The sequence below is a fragment of the Mobula birostris genome, chromosome 20 (assembly GCF_030028105.1).
Source record: "Mobula birostris isolate sMobBir1 chromosome 20, sMobBir1.hap1, whole genome shotgun sequence".
Lineage (NCBI taxonomy): Eukaryota > Metazoa > Chordata > Chondrichthyes > Myliobatiformes > Myliobatidae > Mobula > Mobula birostris.
The window spans coordinates 7954169-7976564 of NC_092389.1; the positions used below are offsets into that span (position 1 = coordinate 7954169).

General features: G+C 40.0%; 1 protein-coding gene across 1 annotated transcript; it reads right to left on the reverse strand.

Moving 5' to 3' along the window:
* Nucleotides 1–1118: 1118 nt before the first annotated feature.
* Nucleotides 1119–7281, reverse strand: LOC140185444 (uncharacterized). The gene has a single exon (XM_072238783.1). The coding sequence runs from the start codon at nt 7227–7229 to the stop codon at nt 2349–2351; it is 4881 nt and encodes a 1626-aa protein (XP_072094884.1). The 5' UTR covers nt 7230–7281; the 3' UTR covers nt 1119–2348.
* Between the last annotated feature and the right edge of the window lie 15115 nt (nt 7282–22396).

Here is a 22396-nt window from a genome sequence, read left to right on the forward strand (position 1 = left end):
AGAGTGGCAGACAGTAGCAAAAAGTGGGAGTACAGAGCTTTTGAACTTAACACACTGGCTAAGCAAAACAATAAAAGGGTTTGCAAGTCTTTGTAGAGCTGTAGATGTATTAGCTAGGCACAAGAAATTAAACTTCGAAAGGTAAAATTAACAGGGATGATACTTTCATTGGTAGTGTCAACAAAATGTAACAGGCAATGTTTGAGAGAGATAGTAATTTTGGCATGCCATCATTAAAATAGTCAATGGCTTCAACTAATAACCCAGATGCCACAAGGTCAAGTCCAACTGTGGTATTTTGAGAATCGTAATTCAAGTTTAAATTGGAAATAGAATGCTAATATGAGAAATGAACGAAGTTGTTAGATTACGGTAAAATTCAGCTATTTTCTTTATACCCCTATCTCCTCAGATCTATTGTATATGTGACTTCATTTCCACACCAATGTCGATGACACTTAATTGCCTTCTGAAGTAGCCTTGCAAGGTCCTGATTTACAGCAATTCAGAAAAGTCATTTACCACATTATAAGTGTATATAGAGATAGGAAATGGCTAATAATCCTCCCAAAGCAAACCAAATAATTTTAAAAAGTGTAAATAAGCAGACTTGGCAGCCTTCAGAGGTGAGGTTTTCAGAGTCAAGTAAGACTTTTCTATGACAGACCTCTGGGAGAGACCTGAGTCAGCGGTCAGCAGCTAGAAAGGATGGTCAAAGTAGCACCTGAATAAGAGTGGTGTTCAATTAAATATTGCAGTTGAACAAACCATATGTACAGGTCCTTTTGAGTTCTATTTGAAGGTGATACTAAAGTAAGATATGGGTACCTGGGTCTAGAGGTCAATTCCAGACCAAAATAATAGCATGGAAAACTCCTTGCTCTCTTGGCTGCTGAGGTAATAACACAAAAAAAGTCTAGGGTAGTCCATGGGGAATGCAAGCTCATGGCATTCTAAGCATAGCAGTAACTCATTCAGAAAATTCATAATATTGGCATGCTTCATTAAATGCAATAGTTGCACTGGTACATAAGGCAGGGTTGGGGCAATTAGCTAATAAAAGCCAGGTTTTATTTACGTTTCAGTACAGATGTGATAAAGGAACACTTGATACTGATGTCAAAATAGGATTGCATATTTCCTTCAAACCAATTGACAGAAAAATAACCATCTGGCAGAGAACATAAATGGCACAGCAAATATTAGAAAAGATTTCTTTAGACATTAATTTTGGTTTCATGGATCCCTATCCCACTGAACAATTCCTTTCTCCCCCACCAGATTTGTAAGTGATGTATTTACCTTTTGAAAAATTGGAGAAACCTATTTAGATCTATTTTACTCTTTGGTACATACAATAAATAACTCCAGTTCCCAACTCATGCTCAACAATCATTATACTTTAAAGGATGTTTAGAGCTGATGTGTAAATGGAAGTACATTTTAAGAGTAGCACAATTCCTTTCTTTTTCACTAGCACATAAATTAAGATTACCATTGGTTGTATCTACTACCAATAGTATTGATAGAAAGTGTATCCCTAATATTAGCAGCCTTATTTAATACTAGGTGCTCAATCTGTATTCTCCCAGCAATGCTTGCACAAAATTTGACTAACTTAAATTCCATGCTAAATCAATTAATATATGGGGTGTAGAAATCCAACCCCGCCCCCCAATTGTTTACAGGTCTCTTAATTAGGTTGAGGTGATATTAGTCTTTGTGACAAAATGTAAGAAGAGTTGCTGATGTTCATTAAATTATAATATACCCTGTCTTTATCACCTAATTGATAAATTTGTTTTCCGATTGCACGGCTTTATATTGCAGACTGAGTGCAAGTTCCTCAAAGGTGTGACACACAAAATGAAAATAAAAAGTTTGGCAAACTATTTGTCTTAAAACATAAAATATCTGGTGGCTTTAAGCAACAGTAACTGTCTGTGTGTGTTACTCTGGATTTCCAGCATCTGCAGAACTTCACTGAAACTGCAGAGGTCCATGTCAGTGATGCCATTGGAGCCATGTATGAATTGCTCATATATTCCAGGAGCTGAAAAGAAGACAGGAGCATTGATCAATAAATTCTCCTCAGTTCTGTTGTCTTATTTAGGTAGAACCAAACTCCTTCCATGAACTAAATGCTTCTCGACGTCACTTGAACAAAGCCATGGATAAAACCTTGTGTTCCTGTAGTGATGATGTTGAGATGCCAGGTGGAAAATACCTTTTATGGTGTACCGTGCTTGCCATTTGACCCTGGCGTGGCATTGTGGTTGAATCCTTGCTGAGTTGTAGGTTCTCGTTTCCACTCTATAGCCTCTCATCAGGCACACTGTGTTTCCTAATTATTCCACCATAAAGCTGCTTGGCCTTCCATGGGGCAGATAACTGCTCACTTCATAAGTTTGTTGGATTGGCCAGTGACCTGTAGTTTTACTGTCGTTGACATCAACACATGGTTTAGCTTGCATGGCTACTTGCTGCAGACCAGGCTGACTTGGGTTTGGATATAACGTCATACCTGTTGGAATATAATACAAAGTCTCCATTTGTGCAGCATCGGAGGAGAGAGTCCTCTGGATGGGCTGTTCAGGATGTTGTATACTTGCTTTATCATGTGCAGAACCTTGCTGAGACAGTGGCTGGCTTTGCATATCCAGAGGTCTTTGAGCAGTTTGAGCAGGTGAAGACGGTCCAACAAATACCCCAGGATATGGCATGTTGGGTAAATAAGATGGACCCATAACTCCTGGATGTAGGAGGTAAGGAGAGAAAGGCACTTGATAAACTCCAGCAAAGGGCTGCTGAGACATTACAACTTCCACATACTGCCCTGTTACTGGGTCCAGCAGCATTCTACGTGAAGGCTGAACTGGAGCATCTACAAAGTAATAGTTTCCAGTCTCCGGATCCACAAGCATCTTTCTCTGAGTCTGAGGGTACTGAAAACAAGGCACGCAAGGGTTTTCTGTTTCCTGAGAAGACTGGGCTACTTCACAAATTGTCTCCGCAAAGCTTAATGGCATTGTTCCTGGAGAGCAAGAGGACAATTGAGGCCGCCCTTGGTTTGAAGAAGCACAATATGGATTCTGCAGAGACGTGCCAGAGAACCGTGGCTCCTGACTAACCTGATGAGAAATTAACTCCTTTTCTTGTCTTGGAGGTTCAGTTACCTCCAAACTGTGCTGATGTTGAAAGTAAGGCATTGATTTAATGGTGGCAGAATGAGGGGAAGTAGTTGTTTGTCCTAGACCTGGCTGTGTCCTTTGTTCCTTTACAGGAATGGCAAGGTAGTTTACACTTTCCAAGGGCTTTGATCCATGTTCTTGAATGGTTTCTGTTCTAGTTGATTGCACCATAACTGCAGAGGAACTCTGCTTCTGATCCTGGCCAAACAGTCTAACAACAGAATTTATTGGAGGAAGGGTTTTCATCTTAAATTCTGCTGAACTCGGATGTATTTGTGAAGTTGTATCTTGGTATTCCACTTTAGATGTTGGTATGGGGATATCAATAGCAAACCCTGATGTGCTTTTCATACTACCATGGCTTTCAAGTTTGTGAGTTGATGTCTTTGCTGTGCTCTGTATGGTCTGGTGGTGATTTGTGGCCTTTACAGTAGGTGCACTTTGTTTATCTTTGACACCTGAAGAGGAATGAGGAGTTTGTGCACTGAAGGTATTTAAGGCCTGATTCTTCACAGATGAATGTTGTTTATTTCTAATGTTGTCATCAGTAGATTCAAAGTTATTCTTGCTGCTTTCTTCTTCTAAAATCAATGATAAAACATAACTATCCTTTATGGGATCTTTTAACATTTTCGATCCACTTTTTTCCGAAGTTTGTGCTTGTTCAATGTTTCTTTCTTGATTCTCGCAGTCTGCCTGGTTTTCCTTTTTGGGCTCATTCTTGCTTTCACTAGTCTGGGTGCAGTAACCAGGGAGCCTTTTCTGATTATCCTGCCCAGCTTGACTCTCACTAACAGCTTTTATTTTTCCAGACTTTTCTTCATTTAACTTTCCTCGAACTTTACTCTGATTCTCTAGCCGAACTTGTATATCTTTGACAGTTTCATATTTCCCAAATGTTGAACTTATTTCTTCACTCTTTGATGTAGGATTACTTGAAACCTTGTTCTCCTTTTGTCGACCAACTTGTGTCTCAGTTTTAAACTCACCTCTCCCAGATAACTTTGTGAGCTCTGCAGTTTGGGAGAGTGACTTGCTCATCAGTATACTCTTACTTTCCAGTGCAAGCTTCATATCCTCCTCTTTTCCTATGGGTGTGTTAAGCATGGAGCTCCCGGAGGATTTTCTCTTCTCTTCTACCTTGCTTTGGCCTCCTGTTCCACCTTCCTCGTTTCCTTTGAATTTTTCAGTCTTGAAAAATGAATATTCAGGAATGCTATTTTTATTTCCCAGTTTTCTGGCTTGACTTTCCTTGTTAAGGTGCCCTTTCCCTGTTAATTCCTGAGTCCCATCACGTTTTAATGAAGAAATCCTTGAAGATGTCTTCTGAAGATCTAACCTGAAATTAACTTTCTCCGATGTATCTTTACCTGTAGATAACTTTGTATCATTTGTGTTAAGAGATAAAGTATGTTTATTCTGGCTTTCTGCACTTTTAGCCCCATTCTTCTCCACTACTATTTTGGTAACATTATTCTTTGAAATTATAATCTTCTGGAGTTTATTATTATGTGCTGGTCTATTTTGAATCTCTTTTTTAGAATCAGCTTTTCCATGCATTAAATTCAAATCCTCATTGAGTGAAGATTTACTTCCAGAATGTTTATTTTCACTGTGCAATTTTGTTGAATCTTCTCTTCTGGAACCAACTTTATTGGTTGGCACTTTATTATCTATCTTCAGTGGAACAGGTTCTACATAATCCTTTCTAAGCTTTTCTGCTGTGCTTTGATTAGCTCCAGTAGATTCAACTTTCTTACCTTTTGTGTTAGGATTGGAAACTGATAAAGATGAATTCTGGTTCTCTATTCCGGCAGGGTAACTTATTTTGAACTTATCTGACTCATTTGATGAATTACAAACTTCTTTATTTAAGTTCTGTTTGGCTAGCATTTCACCGTGTTTTTCTTTAGAATCCTTTACAGTGTTATCCTTCATGAGAGGTGCCCTGGTCTCTTCCTTATTTGAAGCGGATACAATTTGTAATTTGTCATCTTTGATCATTTTCTTTTTGGCGTTCTTCAATTTAGTTGACTCCGTTAGCACCTCACACTCTTTCTTATCTTTTTTATCAGTCTGACTTTCAGTTCCTCCTTTTTGGGGCAAGCCTAACATGCTTTTGTTTGTATTGAAGGGAATCAAAAAATCAATATCATTAGAATATGACCTGGAGGTGTCTGTACTCCCAGCATAAGTCCAATATTTTTTGTCTACTGATATATTGCTATAATTGCCACTGTTGCCTTTCCAACCAGTCGACTTGCACTCAATGTAAATGGGCACTGTTTGAGTACTATTCATTGCTGCATCTATTTGATCAGATGCCTTGGCCAAACTTGAGCCATTAGGCTGAAGAACCTGTGCAGATCCAAAAGTTTTTGCTTCACTAGCATTGAACCTTAAAGCACCATAGGTATTCTTAACAAGCTTACGCACATCCCGCACCTGATGAATTGGACCTTTAGTTCTCTGTTGTATAGATTCTCTTCTGTTAAACTGCAGGTCTTTGATTCTGCAGCCATCTGTCTCAAACTTAAATGAAGCTGGAAGGGTCTGATACTTGGGGTCAAGAGTGATGATCTTACTGAGGGAGCCAATGTTTGGAGCCAGCTGTTCAACTGTTCCAAAAAGATCCACTTGATTGTCATGTTTGGTACCAGAAGCAGATGTCTTCTCTGATGTTTGTGACATTAAGATGTTCCTAGGGGCATTCGTTGAGTCCAATTTATTACCTGACTGTTTGTGACTGGCTTTGTCATCGTAACCTGTCAGCTTGCTTTCTGCCAAACAGCTCGCCTGCAATCTATTTTTGGCAACTTGTGGGATACAGTCGACATTATAAGTGTCCTCTGAGGTACTTCGAACGGTTGGGACTTCAGACTGACTGTGGCCTAAATCACTTAGCGCGGTCTGGGATTTAACTCCACTCAGTCCCGTTGGTCTCCCTGACTTCATTCCTTTCTGGGTGTCTGTATTACTTTCCTTCCAGCGATCAAGAATGTCGCGATTGGATAGACCATCCAAGGTGATGTTTTCTCCCTTCAGAGAGCCACAGCTGTCCTGCCTCAGAACATTTCTCTTGTCATCTGTACTGTCAGTATTCAGATCGCAGCTTTTCTTTCTGAAATGCGCTGGGTGATCTTCCCCGGAGATATCGCTCTCTGGCTTTGCGCTGGAATTTCGCCTTTTACCTTCTTGCTGACTTCCCTGGGCGGGGAACTCGAATTCTTTTAAATTTACAGAGGACGGTGTAGAGGGGACGGACGAATAGGTTTCGTGGAAGGCGCCACGTTCCATCTTGAGTTCTTGTTCAAACTGCATCTTCTTAGAAATGACATTGGAAATGTGGCAAGATGCAAGTTTCGCCTTTTTGGAGCACTCTTCCACAGATTCCATCCTTTGCAACGGTCTGTCACTGGCCCCCTCCTTCGCCTCCGCCGCCGCATCCTCTCTGCAAACACTGCTCTCCTCTCTCTTCTGTACCGCTCCTCCATATTGAGCCGTGCATTGGCCATCATTGGCACCATTCGATCTGAAGACGGTCAACTCACTTCTCTCTCGCTTTTTAAACTGTATCTCTCTCTTTGGAACCGTCCGACCCTCTTGAGTCTCCACAGCGACATCGACACACTCAAAATGCCCTCCCCCCAATGAATGGCCGGCTCTCTCCTCCCTGCTCTCCTCGCTCTTTGCGCTTGGGGCGCGGATGGGGTTCGCGGGGTGCTCGTTAGTTTCGGCCAAGCTGGGTTCACTCAACTCAGCATAGGTTGACCATTTGTTAGTGGTACTGCTGTCCTCTGACAGCGACAGGGACCAATCCGTGGATGCCCTCGAACTAGAAAGGTCGATGTAATTGTTGTGAGGGCAGGCCAGGCTCCGGAAAGCTAAAGCAGTTAGCTTTCTCACCTCATTATCCGTTTCGTCTAATTCACTCACTAAACTAGCCGTGTCGCTCATATAGTCAGCACAAGCGCTTCTAACACTTACACGCGGTTCCTTCGAGAAATGGTCCCCAAAGTCCTTCTCAATCTGGAACATCTCCCCGGTTTCTGTTGAATCGATGGTGTTGGACGCATTCACCGTGCCTTCGCGCTTCTGGTCTCCGAAGCTGGGTAGCGAGCTCCCCTTGCCCGTTCTGCACTATTCTGGGCAGTGACTGACAGCTGAACCTGTCGGATTCCCTCGCCCTTGCAGTTGTTGCTGTGCCTGTCTCTCCAACAAACCCCCTCCCCCGCCTCTCTCCCTCTCCCTCCCTCCTAAGGATGGATCAGGTTCAATGCATTTGCTGACTATCCCTTCATTCTCCGGTTTGTCGTTTGCAGTTGGTAAATTATAAGCAGTGGCCCGGACAAAGATTTTTAAAAAAATATTTATTATTGCAAATGTTTTTGTTCCAGTCTTGGTTTGGATGCAAGGTTAAGTGTCAGGCGTCTCTTTAACACCCACCTGGACACTGAACTGATTGCACAACTTATGGATTCGCTTTCAAGGGCTATACATGTCATGCTCTCAATATCATTTATTAGTTATTATTATTATTATTTTATTTTGTATTGCACAGTTTGACTTCTTTTGCATATTAGTTGTCTGGCTGTCTTTGTGTGTAGTTCTATTGTATTTCTTTCTATCTAATGTAAATCCCATCTCAGAGTAGTATATGATGGACATATATGTACTTTGATAATAAATTTGAAGTTTGAAGATTATAACCATGGTTACATAACAGAGCAGAGCAGTATTGGGGATGCAGGCTTCAAGGCTAAAGAGCTTTGCAGTCAAGGAAGTAATTTTGAACAACTTTAAGATGTGGAGCATACACACCAATCCTCACAATAAAATAATTTTTCTTCAGTGCTATTGTTGGGAACATGGAAGGAAAACCCTAGGTATTAGAAATGTAGAGCACAGCAGGAGGCAAAATTTGCCCAGTGTGGTTTACCACCTTGGAAAAGATGTCCAGTTAGTCCCTCTTCCCTTTGCTTTTCCAACAGCCATTTTTATCCGATTCAAACTTGCATTCAACTCCCTTTGAAAATTACTGAATCGCAATCAGGTTTATTATCACTGACATATGTCACGCAATTTTTTTTTGTAACAGTACAGAATAAGTCATAACAAAAGTTACTATATTATTACCCTCATTGTGAAAACTGTAAGATAAAAGCAGATTCTGGAGGTTTATTGGATGCTTGTGCTTCTGTGGTTACTAAATGATGGTGGATGTTTTTTAAGCAAACATACATGGGAGATACAATTTTGTGTGTAAGGTGTTCTACTGAAATTAGTGCTTGTGACTATATTTGGGTTACTATAGCAATATATTTGGCAAGTCAGCAATTTCTCTGGGACAACACTTTCATAAAAGGGCAAGAGGTAACCTAATCACTATTAGCTACATGGAATGTGAGAGTTTGTTGGAAAGTTCCATCTCTGATTACAGAGAATCTGGAGGATAGTAGCAGAACTAGACATGGTTGAGGATTTGTCAGGAATAATGCAATTTTTGTGTTTTCCTCTGTTTAACATTTCAAGAGCAGATATCAGCTTACTCAACCATTTATTTTTACCCCAAAATGTAACCAACCATTGCAATTACAATGCAGACAGGGTTACTGGGGTCATAGCCAAGGGTCAGATTCTGTTTGCTCTGAAACATGAGTTCAGCAAGAGAGTTTTAAGAGGATCTAAAGCCTCACAGTGTTCCCCTTAAACATTCAACCTATTTCACAGTGTTACTGTAAGTTTCCAAACCAACATAACTCAGCGTTCATTTTAATGAAGCTATTTTTAAAATCGTTTCCATGATTCCAAATGCTGTTTCTTTTGGCTGTACAATTACATGTTCGGCAAGGCACCCATCTCCTCTCCAAAGAAGTTTTGCTCAAGCCAGGCCCTAGATGAGGAATAATTTATCTATTATTTCTGCTATCACAAAGCTTCCATTTCCCTTTTCCTGCTTTTTTTTTATACATGCAATGATTTTTAAATTATTTTTATGTAAGTAATGAACAGCAGATACAAGTTCATTATATCCTCCCATTATAACTCTCCCATTCCAGGAGTCATTTTAGTAAATCAAAAATTCAAAGTTCAAAGTAAATTTATTATCAAAGTCTGTAAATGTTGCCATATATGAGGAAATATGAAGGTGTTGGAAATTCAAGCAACACACACAAAATGCTGGTGGAACGCAGCAGGCCAGACAGCGTCCATAGGAAGAAGCACAGTTGAAAAAGTCAGCATGATATTGTGAAAGGTAAATCACTTTTGAACAATTTATTGGAGTTCTTTTGAAAAAGCAATGTGCTATGGATGAAGGGAGACTGGTTGACATACTGTAGTTAGAGTTCCAGAGGACATAAGATTGACATTAAAAGTGTTTGTGAAGAATAAAAGGTCATGCTGTAAAACTTAATTTACTAAAAAAAAAAGTCTTTTTCTGATTGGTAAAGTGAAATAAGCAGTGTTCTATAAGAGACAGTGTTACTTTTTATAATATGCAACTGACTAGGATGAAAATCACAAAGGTGTGGGTACTGCTGATGCAAAAATAGGTAGCAAAGTAAATTGTGATGGGGACATAGGAAACTGCAAAGGGATAATAATAGGTTAAGTATAGACAAAGAATCTCGCATGTGGATGAGCATAATTTGGAAAAATATGAACTTATCCAAATAAGCAGGAACAAAACAAAAACATGTTATCTAATCAGTGAGATTTCACTGATACAGAGAATTCTGGGTGCTCTACTGCAGGAATCACAAGAGAATAATATGCAGGTGCAGTAAGTAATTAGCAACAAGTTGTTGTCTTTGCACATTGGATGTTTCTCAGTCTTTGTTATGTATAGTTTTTCATAAATTCTATTGTATTTATTTTCCTGTAAATGCCTGCGAGAAAATGAATCTCAAGAAGATATATGGCAACATGTAATACACACAAAATGCTGGTGGAACGCAGCAGGCCAGACAGCATCCACAGGAAGAAGCACAGTCAATGTTTTAGACAATAGACAATAGGTGCAGGAGTAGGCCATTCAGCCCTTCGAGCCAGCACCACCATTCACTGTGATCATGGCTGATCATCCACAATCAGTATCCAGTTCCTGCACTATCCCCATAACCTTTGATTCCACTATCTTTAAGAGCTCTATCCATCTCTTTCTTGAAAGCATCCAGAGACTTGGCCTCCACAGCCTTCTGGGGCAGAGCACTCCATATATCCACCACTCTGTGGGTGAAAAAGTTTTTCCTCAACTCCGTTCTAAATGGCCTACCCCTTATTCTTAAACTGTGGCCTCTGGTTCTGGACTCACCCATCAGCGGGAACATGCTTCCTGCCTCCAGCGTGTCCAATCCCTTAATAATCTTATATGTTTCAGCCCCTCTCAGCCTTCTAAATTCCAGAGTATACAAGCCCAGTCGCTCCAATCTTTCGACATATGACAGTCCCGCCATCCCAGGAATTAACCTTGTGAACCTACGCTGCACTTCCTCAATAGCAAGAATGTCCTTCCTCAAATTTGGAGACCAAAACTGCACACAGTACTCCAGGTGTGGTCTCACCAGGTCCCTGTACAGCTGCAGAAGGACCTCTTTGCTCTTATACTCAATTCCCCTTGTTATGAAGGCCAGCATGCCATTAGCTTTTTTCACTGCCTGCTGTACTTGCATGCTTGCTTTCAGTGACTGATGTACAAGAACACCTAGATCTCGTTGTACTTCCCCTTTTCATAACTTGACTCCATTTAGATAATAATCTGCCTTCCCGTTCTTACCACCAAAGTGGATAACCTCACATTTATCCACATTAAACTGCATCTGCCCACTCACCCAGCCTGTCCAAGTCACCCTGCATTCTCGTAACATCCTCCTCACATTTCACACTGCCTCCCAGCTTTGTGTCATCAGCAAATTTGCTAATGTTACTTTCAATTCCCTCATCTAAATCATTAATATATATGGTAAACAGCTGCGGTCCCAGTTTCGGGCCGAGACCCTTCGCCAGGACTAACTGAAAGAAGAGCTAGTAAGAGATTTGAAAGTGGGAGGGGGAAGGGGGAGATCTGAAATGATAGGAGAAGACAGGAGGGGAAGGGATGGAGCCAAGAGCTGGAAAGTTGATTGGCAAAAGGGATACAAGGCTTGAGAAGGGAGAGAGTCATGGGATGGGAGGCCTAGGGAGAAAGAAATGAGGAGGGGAGTGCCAGAGGAAGATGGAGAGCAGGCAAGGAGTTATTGTGAGAGGGACAGAAAGAGAAAAAAGAGAGAGAGAAAAAGGAAAAAATAATAAATAAATAACAGATGGAGTGAGAACGAGAGGAGGGGCAATAACGGAAGTTAGAGAAGTCAATGTTCATGCCATCAGGTTGGAGGAACAACACCTTATATTCCATCTGGGTAGCCTCCAACCTGATGGAATGAACATTGGCTTCTCTAACTTCCGTTAATGCCCCTCCTCCTGTTCTTATCTCATCCCTTATTTATTTATTATTTTTTCCTTTTTTTCTCCTCTTTTTTTCTCTCTTTTCTCCCTCTGTCCCTCTCACAATTACTCCTTGCCTGCTCTCCATCTTCCTCTGGTGCTCCCCTCCCCCTTTCTTTCTCCCTAGGCCTCCCGTCCCATGATCCTCTCATATCCCTTTTGCCAATCAACTTTCCAGCTCTTAGCTCCATCCCTCCCTCTCCTGTCTTCTCCTATCATTTCAGATCTCACCCTTCCCCTCCCACTTTCAAATCTCTTACTATCTCTTCTTCCAGTTAGTCCTGACGAAGGGTCTTGGCCCAAAACGTCGACTGTACCTCTTCCTATAGGTGCTGCCTGGCCTGCTGCATTCCACCAGCATTTTGTGTGTATTACATGTTGCCATATATCTTCTTGAGATTCATTTTCTTGCAGGCATTTACAGGAAAATAAATACAATAGAATTTATGAAAAACTATACATAACAAAGACTGAGAAACATCCAATGTGCAAAGACAACAACTTGTTGCTAATTACTTACTGCACCTGCATATTATTCTCTTGTGATTCCTGCAGTAGAGCACCCAGAATTCTCTGTATCAGTGAAATCTCACTGATTAGATAACATGTTTTTGTTTTGTTCCTGCTTATTTGGATAAGTTCATATTTTTCCAAATTATGCTCATCCACATGCGAGATTCTTTGTCTATACTTAACCTATTATTATCCCTTTGCAGTTTCCTATGTCCCCATCACAATTTACTTTGCTACCTATTTTTGCATCAGCAGTACCCACACCTTTGTGATTTTCATCCTAGTCAGTTGCATAATATTATAAAAAGTAACACTGTCTCTTATAGAACACTGCTTATTACACTTTACCAATCAGAAAAAGACTTTAGTAAATTAAGTTTTACGGCATGACCTTCTATTCTTCACAAACACTTTTAATGTCAATCTTATGTCCTCTGGAACTCTAACTACAGTATGTCAACCAGTCTCCCTTCATCCATAGCACATTGCTTTTTCAAAAGAACTCCAATAAATTGTTCAAAAGTGATTTACCTTTCACAATATCATGCTGACTTTTCCTGATTACTTTTGGTTTATCTAAATGTCCTGTTGCAATAATAACTCTGAACATTTTTCTTATGACAGATATTGAGCTAACTGACCTTTTGCTTCCTGTTTTCTGACTCTCTTTTTGAATAAAGGAATTTCATTTCCATTTTCTGATCTAATAGACCTTCCATGAATTCTGGAATATTCTACCAACAAATTATGACAACCTGATTAGATATTCACCATCCCTCCCGCACCAGCAGGCACAGGAAGAGCTTCTTCCCTGAGGCTGTGACCCTGCGGAACCTCTCATCACAGTGCTAAGCAGTATTGCATCCATATTGTACTGTCTCAGTACTTTTATATTTGTGTGCTGTAGCACTTTTTAAAAATTCGCAGTTATTTTGTAAATAACACTATTCTTTGCATTTCTGGTCAGATGCTAAATGCATTTCATTGGCTTTGTATCTGTACTCGGCACAATGACAATAAAGTTGAATCTAATCTAATCTAATCTAACTTCCATTATGGAGAAAATTTCTGGAGTGAATAAACATTTGGAAAAAAAACATTTATTGATCAAAGAGACACAGTGTAGTTTTACAAATAGAAGTTAATGCCCACTGAACCAGTGTGTTTTTATAGAGGTAAGACCATAAAACATAGGAGAAGAATTAGACATTCAGCCCTTTGAGTCTCATTAACCTCCTCATCTGATTATTTGGTTATAAAGCAGAGGATTTATAAGGCATTGATCAAACTGCAGAGGAAAGTCCAGAGGAGGTTCACAAGAATGATCACAGGAATGAAAGGGTAAACATATGAGGAGCATTGCTGGCTCTGGGCCTGTACTCACTGGAGTTTAGAAGAATGAGGGGAATCTCATTGAAACTTATTGAATATTGGTAGATAGAGTGGATGAGGAAAGGATGCTTCCTATGGTGGGTGAGCCTAGGACCAGAGGGCACGGCCTCAGAATAGTGAGACATCGATTTAATGCAGTGATGAGGAGGAAATTTAGCCAGAGGGTGGTGAATCGGTGGAATTCATTGCCACAAACAGCCTTGGAGGTGAAATCATTAATATGTTTAAAGCAGAGGTTGATAAGTCCTTGATTTGGTTTGATGTTTGATATACTATGTGTTGTTCTCTCTCTTTTTGCCATTTGCACAATTTGTTCTGTTTTCATGTGTTGGGTGTTTGATGTTTTCTTCAATGGGTTTGATGGTGTTTTTTTTGTTTCATGGCTGCCTGTAGGAGGATGAATCTCAGCTGTATTCTGTATACATACTTTAATAATAAATATACTTTGAAATTTTGAATCTTTGATTAGAAGGTCATCAAAGGTTATGGTGAGAAGGCAAGAAAAAAGGATTGAGAGGGAGAATAAATCAGCTATGATGGAATGGGCTAATCTGCTGCTATGTTCTGTGGTCTTGTGGGTCTGTTATGTTGCCATTATACAAAGTCCTCCTGGAGTGCTGTGAGCAGTTCTGAGTTCTACATGTGGGAAGGATACATTGGCCTTGAAAGCAGCAGCGAAGAGATTTGCTCAAATGATACCTGAACTCCAAAGAGAAATATTAAAATTTAGAAACAAAGATGATAACACAATATAAGTTTTCAGAAGTCTAAGAATAAAGAGGAAACTGTATTTTAACTGGTGAAAGAGCCAAAGACTTGGGTTGTAGGCTAGAAATGAAAGCCAGTCTTTCAGGAGTGATTTTGTGAATAACGTAATCCTGTAGTAAATGGCAGCAATTTGGATAGACTATGATCACCAGGGGTGTAGGAATATAGGAAAAAAAGCCATGTGGAGGTAGAACAGAGAACAGCCATTGAATGGTGGAATGTGACTGAAGAATGAAATAGACTAGACCTGTTTTATATTCATAAAGCATGCTTGTAAGTTATCTTTGTGGGTTTTTTAACTGGGAAAGATAGTTAATAGAAATGAGTTCCATCACATCAAACGTTACCACAATGAGGAATGCCATGCTTCAAGGATAAGTCTTCTACCAGCAACTGAGCTCTATTGTCGATCTTCCAGGATTGTCCTGTAGTCTCCCAGAATTGAAGATTAATTTCCTGAATACTGTAGTCAACGCAGCACAAGAGGAAACAACGGGAAGGAACAACCCAAAAGATATTGAAGAAAAATATATTTTAATGCAAATACAAATGTACTGAAAAAGAAGAAAATATTATTTTATCATGCAGCACCATTAGGAGCAATGGATCATGTAATGAAATGTCAGGGCTATGTAATGTTGTAAGAATAAGCAATAATGGATGGCAAAAAATGTCCTCGTCCTGTGCTCCTAATAAATTGATACAAACAGATTTTGGGACAATTTGTGTTGATGAGAGTCTTATTGTCAAGCCATACATATATAATACGGTGACTTTATTTACCTGACAATACTATGCTCAGTATTGATTTTCAAATCCCTCTTTCTGCTAGCATCATCCCCAAACATTCAACCCCGCACATGTCTGGTCCTGATGCTCAAAAATTGTTACACTTTATTAAACTCTCAAATCTTGGAGAAGGGACTAAAGGCCAAAGAAATGGAGAGCACTAAGTCAGAAAAAAGTCATGGCAGAGATGATGTAGACCAAAAAATAATGAATGGACCTTATGGATCTCAAAGTCAAAGGAAGTGTGTTATCAAAGTACATATATCACCATATGATAACTTATGATTCATTTTCTTGCAGACATGAAAATAAAGAAATACAGTAGAATTTATGAAAAACTATACATAAAGATGGACAAGCAACCAATGTACAAAAGAAGACAAATTGTGTGTGTAATATTTATATAATATTATATTATTATATATATTAATTATATATTTTTTAAGAGCACAAGTTGTAGAGTCCTTGAAAGTCAGTCTGTATGTTGTGGAATCAGTTCAGAGTTGATGTGAGTAAAACTACCAGAAGTTTGGAAGTCAATTAACCAGTTATCTGAAACTGGCTAAGGTAAATTGCTTCCCGGCTGGTGAAATGGTAGGAGTAAGTTTGAAGTACGCACTTGAGAAACTAGTTAATGGATAAAGCAGCTGAATGGGAAATACTTCAAGGAGCAATAAAACATAGAAAAGTGTGAGCAACAAATTGTGGCCACTGGCAAACAAGGATTTTTGTAGCCTACAGATGGCAGCATCCAGTTCCTCTTGTCTGCAGCCAGTCTGACCACATGACATGTACTCAGGAATTCCCCTGTCATTGTGGGGAAACTCTGCCATTCCAAACCCATGGTGGCCCTTTCTAATCTTAACTCCAGTTGTGTGGGATTGAAAAAAGAGCAAATACCAATTATGCCATTTGCATATGCCCCCTGCCTTGTGCTAATAAGCTCCAGGTAGAGAGAATGCATAAGTTGGCTCAGCCTGGGCTGTCACACTATATTTCATTATAACTTGTCATTTTAGTGACCTTGTTCCTGATTAATGGTCTATTATCAAGCCCATATCACAGTATCTTGTTATGTTTTGTAACTCCAAAACATAAAACTAATCGATTATATTAAAAAACATGGGAAGACCGGGCATATAATGTTTAATCAAATAATATATTTACAATATTACTCAAATATTACTGAGATGTTAAATGCACAGTACTGTGCAAAAGTCTCAGGCACATATATATAGCTAGGGTGCCTAAGACTTTTGCACAGTACTGCAGTAATTTGTCAATGTGGAGTGGAGAGCGAGTTTGTAAATCTGGCAGGACAAAAGGATATTGGGAATGGTGAGAGTGGAGCGCTATGGGTTGAGTGTGGGACAAGCAGCAGAGGAGCAAGGGGGTGGCTCGGGTACAGACACACCCAGCCCTGAAACACCAGGCAAGGTCATTTGTTCCAGACAATTGGTTTATTGATCATTAGAGAATGTCCCTTTAGTATGTCTCTCCCTTCCCCTTTTTCCAACCATGATTCCCCTCTCCCTGCCCCCTTCCCACTCTCAGTCCATAATAGAGACTTGTGTCAGAATTGGGTTTATCATCACTCATATGTCATGAAATTTGTTTTTTTTTTTACGGCAGCAGTACAGTACAATACATAAAATTACTGTGGTACTGTGCAAAAGTCTTAGGCGTATGTATATGTGCCTGGGGCCTCCTCCATGATGGTTGTAGGAGTTGACTCTGGGACTGCAAGAAATGGTTAAGACAGCTCTGGACATCTTCCTTCTCTGATAATTGACTCCGCTCTCCTCAACTGATCGTTGTGTTGTCTCCAGATAACGTCAGACACAATCTCCGCTGTGTAGGAGAGTGGTCCAGTTCTGTCCTTAATCTTTCCACATACCCACTTTTGATAACTCTCTAGTCCCTTGCCAGGAGTGTTTATCTAGGAATGAAACATTGAACCTCCTTGTCTAAGGAGCCCTCAATTTGATCAGCTGATGTCCTGCATATTTCTTCTGAGATTGGGTTTGAGGAGATCCAAGCATGAATGCAAGGGACTACTCTGGAACAGCATAGCTGGCATGGTTATTTGTGGAATATGCTGCATTACAATATGCAAGGAGGAAATTGGCGAGCTTCTGATTCAGTGTCAGTGCAGTGTGTTCTGCTGATATTGCACGCTGTGCATTCTTTAGACTCTGGAGAAACCTTAAGGCCAAGCCATTTGTAGCAGGGTGGTACGGTGCAGATATAGTATATCTTATTCCTTCCATTTTCAGGAATGACTGAAATTGTTCCGTAACAAACTGTGATCCATTGTCACTGGACCACCAGTCCTTGAGAAGAGGCTTCTCAACACATCAATAGTGTGGGAGGCTGTAGTGGAGGCTATTGGGAACACTTCCGGCTAATTTCTTGTTGCATTCACTGCTATTAAGAAATTTTTGCCTATGAATGGTCCAGTAAAATCCATGTGAATCATCTGCTCGGGCAGTGCAGGTCATTCCCAGGGATGGAGAGGCACTGCTCTTGGCGTCTCCTGGACTTGTTGGCATCCCGAACAGTGCATGGCAAGCTGCTCGATCTGTTGACCTATTCCAGGCCACCAGACAAAGCTTTGAGCCAACGCTTTCATTTTGACCATGCCTAGATGAATGGTATGTAGCTCTTCCAATGCTTTAGCTCTCAGGTGAGATGGTACTACAATATTCAATCCCCACATAATGCAACCCCTGTCAAGGGCATGTTCATTCCAGTGCTGTAAAAAATGGTGGAACTGGTATTTCTGCTCCACCTTCCAGCCATTTTGAGTTGCCATGTAGACCTGAACAGTATGGAGTGTTTTCTGGTTTTCCTTTGGATCATCTCTGCTGTAATGGGGAGACTTACGTCAAGAGTAGTGTCTTGTAATTTTTTTCAAGTTTTTCTTTATCCAAGGGTAAACAGGACAATTCATCAGCATCTCCATGATTAGTTGTTTTCTCGAATTCAATCTTGTAATTGTGTCCTCCAAGAAACAGCCCATCTCCACAATCGTGCTGCTGCTGTTAGTGGATTGAAAATGGACACTGGTGGTTGATAATCAGTACTGAGGGTAAACACTCTTCCATACCAGTACTGCTTGAGACATTTTACACCCCAAACCAGACTCAAGGCCTCTCTGTCCATTTGTGCATAATTTTTCTCTGCAGCGGTAAGGGAATATGATGCAAAGGCTATGGGGTGTTAACTTCCATCACTCATAACATGTGACATGACTGCACCTATACCATAAGGCAAGGCATCACAGGCAAGCTTCACTGGATCTTAATGTATGAGTACAGTGTCTGATGTCACCATTTCCTTTGTCTTTTTGAAAGCCACCTCACGCTATTTTGTCCATTGACAATTCTTCCTGATCTGTAGTATTGAGTTCAGGGGCTTGAGCACAGCAGCCAGGTTTGGCAGGACCCTGATATAGTAATTGACAAATCCTGAAAAGGACCGTAACTGTGATACGTCCTTGAGGCATGCACCACTGCTTGAATTTTCTCAGCACACTTGTGTAAATCTTGTGCATTAATGGTGTGGCTACAGTATGTGATGCTTGGTTTAAAGAATTCACACTTGTTGTGCCGTGCTGTGAGCCCATAATCTTTTTAACACTGTCTTGAGATTTTGAAGATGTCCCTTGTCATCCTCACCAGGTAACACTGAGTGCCTGGGCAGTCTTGCAGCACCTGGTCCATAACTTTCTGCCAGAGTGTGGGTGCTCCAAAATAAACCTATTATAGCAATAAAGCCCTTTTTGAGTATTTATGGTGATAAACTTTTTGGACTCTTCTATCTCCATCTATGAGTATGACTCAGGTAAATCCACTTCTCTGAAGTGTTTTCCTTCAGAAAGGTTTGCTAAGATATCCTCTAACCTGGGAAGAGAGTATTGATCTACTTTCAGTCCTGAGTTGATGATGACCTTACAATCACCACAGATCCTGACAGGCCCATTCTTCTTGGCTACTGGGACCACAGACATTGCCCACAGGTTCCACTCAATCTTGGAAAGAATTCCTTCAGCCTCTATGCCATTTAGCTCACTGGCTACTTAGCACAGATGGTACAAGGACCAGGATGGGCTTTGTAAGACTTGGGAGTGGCATTTTTATTTAACGTTATTTTACCCTTTATATGTTTGAGTTTTCCAATACCATCCCTGAACTCTGCTGTGGTGCCATCCAGTACCTTTGTTAATTCATTTTTAGTTGACTCCTTTGCAGGGGATGTGGCATGCAAATAGTGGATGGATCTCCAATTAAGTTGTAGTTGTCTCAGCCAATCCTACCGTCCTGTTTTTACCGCATACAAGCCTAATGTAGCTTCTTGGTTGTTGTATTTCACTGTTATTAATGTTATTCCCACAGGAGTTATCTTTTCTCCAGGATCGGTTCTTAGTTTGATATCTGCAAGTTTCAATTTAGTATCTTTGACATCCCATTCAAACTCATTTTGTGGAATGACTGAAACAGCCAAGCCAGTGTCCAATTTCATTTTAGTTAGTTTGCTATTCACTTCTGGTATAAACCATATTGCTTGTCTCTTGTTTTCACATTGTAAATCTTAAGGCTACTCAGTACTGTGTCACTCTCATCATTACCTGTATTAGTCTGGTGTATGTGCTCCCTTGCCACAACGGTAACATAATTTGTTTGGCCAGGCAGGTTTCTGTTTAGATATTGCAATTTTGTTCATACTCACTTTCATTCTTGACTGCAACTTAGATGTCTCTGTGACTGCTGTTTCCCTTGATACAGTGATTTCAACTGCTCTTACTGTGTTTCAGTTAGGAACCAGTTTTGAATGCTTCCTTGTAAGCTTCCACAAACTAAATGATCTTTCAGTGCATCATTAAACCCATCACTGAACTGGTAATGTTTAGACAATCTCTTCAATTCAGCCACATGTGCTGAAATGGACTCCCCTTCCTTTTGATTCCGCTAATGAAACCTAAAGCATTCTGCAACCAACAATGGTTTTGGTTCTAAATGTTCCTGCATTACTTTCACAGCATCAGCAAAGCTCATTTCAGCTGGTTTGGTTGGAGCAGTCAAACATCTAAGCAAACTGCATGCCTTTCCTCCCAATGCACTCAGAGAAACTGGCACTCGTTTTTCATTAGCTATTTCATTTGCTTCAAAATACTGTTCAATTTGCTTAGTGTAACCCATTATCGCTTATGCAATCAAATGCATCTATCTTTCCAATGTAGCCAGCCATTTCTGCTTTTTTAAATTTACTATTGTTATCACTGGTACTCACTCTTTATGAACCCATAAATTTTGTTCATTTTCTTCCTTTTTAACTCGACGACTCTGTTGCCTTCTGAAGAACACATGCTGAATTTTCTTTTAAACTCAAACATCTCACTACACTTAAGCAGGTAGGTAGTCATCTCGGTTTAGTATTATACTTGTTGCCACTGTTATCTTTTGTAACCCCAAAATATAAAACAAATCAAAAGAAAAACATGGGTAGACCGGGCGAACATGTACTCTTTGTTTTTTACTTTAAGTGAGGCACGTGCATGTGACGTAGTGGCATAATGATGTATGCCATTCACATACTTCTTGCATATAACCCATAATGAATTATGTAAACAAAAAAAATGCTTAATCAAGCAATATATTTACCGTATTACTCAAATATTACTGAAGTATTAATTACACAACATATCTCTGAAATCAATCTCTGGTTTTTGGTAAGTATCTTTAAAGTTGAAAGAGGACCATTTCTGTTTGCCTGATATCAATTGTTGAGATTATTAGTCTGTTGTATGTGTGTGGTGTGCATACATGTTTTCATCTAAGATTCTGCTGGTTCTCACTGTTTAGCCTCATATATGAAGGCAGACCTGTGATAAAGTACTTAGTCTGGACCAACATGAGTGACGTTTAAAGAAATGGCATGGTTTTATCAGTCAGTGCAAACAGAAATAGTTCATGGACTACAGCAGTTCAGGAAGGAAGATCACCACTACTAGTGTATCAAAGTAACTAGAAACAGGCAATAAGTATCAGCATTGTTAGTGATAGTATATGGGTGAAAGAGGTGCCAATACCACAGAGGTAATCTCCAAATGTAAAATTGGTCATGTTGGAAATTGAGGTCGGTGAGAAGAGAAATTCACCCTGGCCAACATGCCTGGCACCAGATTTCTTTCCTGTAAGATAGAGAACTTGTCTAATTAGAATAAAAATGTCCAAATGATAACTCTACTAAGGTCCTTTAAAGATCTAGCTGTCTAGTCTCATTTTGACAAAAACAGTACAGAACCTATCAGGCATTTTCAAAGGACTGAACCCCATTCAGACAATTCATTGTCAACCGAAGCAAGCTGGAGATCCACTCAATACCACACATTGGCTATGTTATTGGAGTTGTAATCCAGAGGTCTGGACGGGAAACCCCGAAAAACTGAATTTGAATACTGTTGTCGTATTTTGAGAACTTGAATTCAATGGGAAACATTTTCCTTAACATTTTTACGGGAAGACTGGGTCAACCATCCTTTGTGTGATCCATTTGATTTCTGTTTTAATGATTGTCTGGTGAAATTCAGTCTCAGAGACTTACGATAGTCTTGTTTTATTGTTTGGCAAAATAGGCTCCAGAGACTATGTCCAATGGTAACACAGTTTAATTTTGCTAAGGAAAATGGCATAAACAAGAACCGTGCTCCACAGTGGGAAATGTGATGTCCATTGCCTATGAAACCAGTGGATGGTCATTCTCACCATGTCTCAGTTGGCAGCCATTTTGTCTTGGCGTTACTCCAGGGAATTCAGCATATTATATTATCTGAGATTTCAGTGCTGCAGTTAAAGACGAAGTTTTCCAGTTGAATGTCCCCATCTGCCCTCTCAGATGATGTAAAACATCCACAGCACTATTTCGAAGAACTGCAGATGCATTTTCTCTTGTGTCTTAGCCAATATATAAACCTCAAACAACTTCACTAAAAATAGATTATCTGATCATTATCACATTGCTCATTGTGGGATCTTGCTGAGTACTAATTGACTGTCCCACCTTCTAACTCTACAGTGACCATATGTCAAAAAGACATTGTTGACCAAAATGCCTTATGACACATTCCTGAGATCACTGTAAAATTACAAGATTTTTTTTATATCTTACACTAAATCTGGATAACAGTCCTTAGCTTAAGAATCGGAAATGGATCTAAGATCATTCAGGCGGGAGGTGAGGAGAAACAGAAATCATTT

What these genes read in the sequence shown, in the direction of transcription:
- LOC140185444 (XM_072238783.1), bottom strand. Translation starts at nt 7,229, where the DNA reads ATGTTCCAGATTGAGAAGGACTTTGGGGACCATTTCTCGAAGGAACCG.